This window comes from Dioscorea cayenensis, chromosome 4 (genome assembly GCF_009730915.1).
Source record: "Dioscorea cayenensis subsp. rotundata cultivar TDr96_F1 chromosome 4, TDr96_F1_v2_PseudoChromosome.rev07_lg8_w22 25.fasta, whole genome shotgun sequence".
NCBI classification, from domain to species: Eukaryota; Viridiplantae; Streptophyta; class Magnoliopsida; order Dioscoreales; family Dioscoreaceae; genus Dioscorea; species Dioscorea cayenensis.
Genome location: NC_052474.1, coordinates 15,373,236 through 15,377,925, shown reverse-complemented (window position 1 = coordinate 15,377,925; position 4,690 = coordinate 15,373,236). Strand labels below are relative to the sequence as shown.

Here is a 4,690-nt window from a genome sequence, read left to right as displayed (position 1 = left end):
ATTATAAGAAATAAAGCAAGAGTAGTAGCTCAAGGATATACTCAAGTTGAAGGGATTGACTTTGATGAAACATTTGCACCAGTTGCATGTTTGGAATCCATCAGATTATTGTTAGCAGTAGTATGTTGTATGGGGGTCCAGCTACATCAAATGGATGTAAAGAGTGCTTTTCTAAATGGAGTTCTAAGTGAAGAAGTTTTTGTGGAGCAACCGAAAGGGTTTGAAGATCCTCACCATCCAGATCATGTGTTCAAATTAAAAAAAGGCTCTCTATGGCTTGAAGCAAGCTCCCTCGGGCTTGGTATGAAAGGCTTACAAGATTCTTACTTGAGAAGGGGCTACCAAAGAGGGGAGCGAGACAAGACATTTATTCATAAAGAAGTCTAAAAGCGAGATCTGATGGTGGCACAAATCTATGTTGATGATATCATATTTGGTTCAACATCACAAAGGCAAGTGGATGAATTTGTTCATCTAATGCAAGAAGAGTTTGAGATGAGCATGGTAGGTGAACTAAACTACTTCTTGGGTTTCCAAATCAAACAATGCAAAGAAGGAATTTTTATTTCTCAAACCAAGTATGCACAAAATCTGGTGAAAAGATTTGGCTTGGAAAAGGCTAGACACATGAGAACACCCATGAGTATGAATCAGAAGTTGACAAAAGATAAGCATGGAAAAGATGTAGGCCCAAGTCTCTATAGAAGCTTGATTGGAAGCTTACTCTATCTCACAGCTAGCAGGCCGGACATCTCTTTCAGTGTTGGAGTTTGTGCAAGATATCAAGCAACACCAAAGGAGTCTCATTTGAAAGCTGTTAAACGTATCATCAGATATGTACATGGTACTGCAGAGTATGGAATTTGGTATTCAAAAGAATCCAACTCACATCTTGCAGGTTATAGTGATACAGATTGGGCAGGAAACATTGATGATAGAAAAAGCACCTCAGGAAGATGTTTCTATCTTGGCAACAACTTGGTCACATGTATAGTAAAAAGCAAAATTCCATTTCACTCTCTACTGCAGAAGCTGAATATGTAGCAGCAGGAAGTTGTTGTACACAATTGTTGTGGATGAAGCAAATGCTTGAGGACTATGGCTTACAACAAGGGTTATTGATTATGTTGCAATAGAAAAGCAATTGGCGGACATCTTTACCAAACCCCTTGATGCTACAAGATTTGAAAAGTTGAGGGGTGAAATTGGCCTTTGTCAACTTTAATGGCTATTAAGGACTGCAAACGACCTGCATCTGCTACAGGTTATTAATGTCGTTTACAGCAGGAAGAAGGAGTTCTAAAGACAAGGGGAGCTGATGACCAGAATTTCTGAAGATAGGGGGAGTTGTAGAAGAAGTTATAACAAGACTTGCAACAACCAGTGTAGACTTTGACAACAATTTAGACACAAAGGGGGAGAAGTTGTCTAGTTGAAGAGTTCCTTTCATGGATGAAGTTTTGTTTGTGCTTAATCTGTACATCACTAGTTGCGGTGTAATCATATATTTTGTAAGCAACTAGATGATTTTTCTTTAGTTTGTAAAGTCTGTGTCCCAGTCGAGTTGTAATAGGTGGTTGTAACAGTAGTCAGTCTGGGTGCAGAAGCAGTTGTGTCAAATTATGCCAAAGGGGGAGATTGTTAGTGCAACCGCACTATTATTGGCATGATTTGACACATAGTGATGATGACGTAGCAATCTATGTGACATGGCAAAATTGATGACATGGAGAGTATGGTGACATGGCAAGACATCTTGAAGATCTTGGTGGAGTTATTCAAGACCATATTTAGGAGATGTGATTGAAGACTAAATATGGAATGAAGACTAATTGAAGATTTGATTTGAAGAATCCTTGATGAAGATTGATTGAAGTCCATTTATGACAAGATTTGAGGACCAAACTTGGGTGAATTGAAGATCAAGTTTAGAGAATCTTTGAATACCAAACTTGGAAGATTGAAGACTAAGTTTGGCAAGTTTCATGAAGACGCACAAGGACGTGCACCCCTTGCGAGGGGACTGCGTGATGAGGAACTGAGGAGGTAGGCTAGTTGCCGGCAGTCGGGATCGGGAGATTTGGCTGCATCGACTAGGACTAAGCATGACCGGGAGGTTGATGGGTCTTGAGGTCGTCCGCAACATAACCAGAACTCAGTCAAGTCAGTAGTCAGGGCCATGTTGCAACTTATGTTACAACTGGAGTTGCAACAGCTAATTTTGGCAGGTTTTTAAAATTAGTAGCCGCGGAGATTCTAAAAGAGGTATGTGCTATATTTGGGACGTTGAGGCGTCTATATAAGCTACCTTGCTCGTAGATTGTAGGTGTGACTCTTGAGTGACTCTTGAGTGACTCTTGAAGGAGAGTGTGCGAGCACTAGACAATCTAGAGAGGGTAGTGATCTTCATTGAGAGTGTGAGTGACAAGTATTTGTACTTATGTATTTTTACCTCTTTTAGTGGATTGTTTATCTCCGGCCTTGGCCCGCAAGATGTAGGCGAGTGGATGCCAAACTGGGTTACCAATTTTGTGTGTCTCCTTCTTGTTTTGTTTGTGTGAACTTTCTTTGATGGTTTGTGTGAGATCTATGAGTGCTTGAGTGTTCACTAAAACTCACAAACCACACCGGCGGAACTAACATATATATATATATATATATATTTGTTTTTATAATTTTATTCAATACTTGTAAATAATATCATTTTAGTATAATAAAGAACTTAGTTGACTAGTATCACCGTTTACATTTTTTATCTTAAGGAAGCAAAAATAAACAAATTAAAAGAATCCACTTAGGATTTGTGTTTGTGATGTGTTGTGTTTTAATTATCTCGGTATTTCTCTCACATATAAAAACTAGAATAGGAATATATATATATATAAGTTACTAGAATCTTAATTACATGAATTGTGAAGCTCTTTGAGAGTGTTTGAACTATTTTTATCATTATTTTTGTTTTTATAATGCAGGATTCAAAAATGTTGAAACGCATTCAAAGACAAAAGCATAACTCAATTTCTTCTTTACTCCCACAAAAGAAAAGGAGGGTCAATGATGACATTTCCAATGATTTCCACAGTATTCCTCCTCACAACCATTGATCATCTCAATTTAGCAATGATTCACATAATAATCAGCAACCTCAAGTTGAGATCGAACGAAATAGTTCTAATGATTCAACTTCTCATGAATCGAATGATGATTTGGATAATGAGATAAATAATGAGTGTAAGTTTTTTTTTAATAATCCTACTTTTTTTTTCAAAATTAATCATTATGATTATATTTTAAATTAACCTCAATCATTGTGAGAGAGATTTAATCCCTCGACTTCTCACTAGGGAGGGAAAAGAGCCAGCCCTCATTCTATTGCAAAGGTGGTGTAATAATATCAAATAAGCTAACAAAAAAAAGTGCTCTTTTCAAGTTCGTATTTAGACTTAATGTAAGGTTACCTTTTTTTGTTTTGTTTTGTTTTTGTTTCTTTTTCGTTGGGAATTATGATGGATTGATAATAATTTGCTTTTAGCTTTTCAACTGCATGTTGAACTCCTTACGTTATAAAGTGCTCATACTTTGAGAGAAATACAAAATATGAACTTTATTTCTACAGAGAAAATGTAAAACACACTATGTTCACTTGCTAATGTAGATATTCCACCTTTTACCTTCCAGTTTCTAAATAATGTTTAGTAAACCATCATACATGTGCAATTATGCTAATGTCGAACTTTAGATCAACTAGTTTTGAATAAAAATTGACCATACATTTGATTTATCATAATACAAGGGCAACAAATAGTGACCATAAAGATAAGATTCCTGAGTGAATGTTGTTTCCTATTGTTGGGGAAAAAATTCAATGTCTAATTATTTGAAAATCAAAATTATAATATGCTTGTCATTATTCATGTTCAAGGAGAAATTAGTTGTTGAGCTTCCTTTTCATTTAACACTAGACACTAATTCTATATGAATTTAATCTAAAGATGAAAAAATTATTGAAGACATCTTCAAACTTACCTTTCCACAAAACAATACGAGATTATAAATTCTGATTAAGCTAAATTGTAGCAATCTATGTATTAAATTAATTCTTGTCATAGTTATTTTACTTCAATTTCTACATGAATTATATTTAATAATATATTACAATATATTATAATGTGACATGCTTGATTTATAAAAGAAAGATTGGAAAAAATAATTAGATTGTTGAAAGAGAACAAGCAAGAAAAAAATATTGATAAGAGGAAATATATTATTCTAGTGATTCATGAGTCATGGTTCATATAAAAAATAGTGAAACTAGAAGAATATATAACCACATCAAAATTATGAGCCAAGAAATAATAAATAGTATAATCACAAATCATATACAAAATAAATAAACACCAAAACTCTTTATTCGACAATAATATATAACCACAACAAAATTATGAGCCAATAAACAATAAAAATTATAATCACAAGACATATACAATATAAATAAACACCAAAGGTCTTTATTTGACAAGAAAACTCCAAGAAACCATAATAATCTCGAAAACAAGAAGATTGAATCTAGGGTTAGGTATTGGCAACAAGATGCTAAAAGCTAATATCAAAATGAATATTGATGAGACAACAAATTGTATTTCGGCAAAAATTAAAGGATTCATTAATTTAATGAAAGAGATAGAGAAAA

General features: G+C 34.3%; 1 protein-coding gene across 1 annotated transcript; it reads left to right on the top strand.

Annotated features, from left to right (window-relative positions):
• Positions 1-639: 639 nt before the first annotated feature.
• Positions 640-1,044, top strand: LOC120258723 (secreted RxLR effector protein 161-like). The gene has a single exon (XM_039266163.1). It carries the CDS (start codon positions 640-642, stop codon positions 1,042-1,044), a length of 405 nt encoding a protein of 134 aa, XP_039122097.1.
• The last annotated feature ends 3,646 nt before the right edge of the window (positions 1,045-4,690 follow it).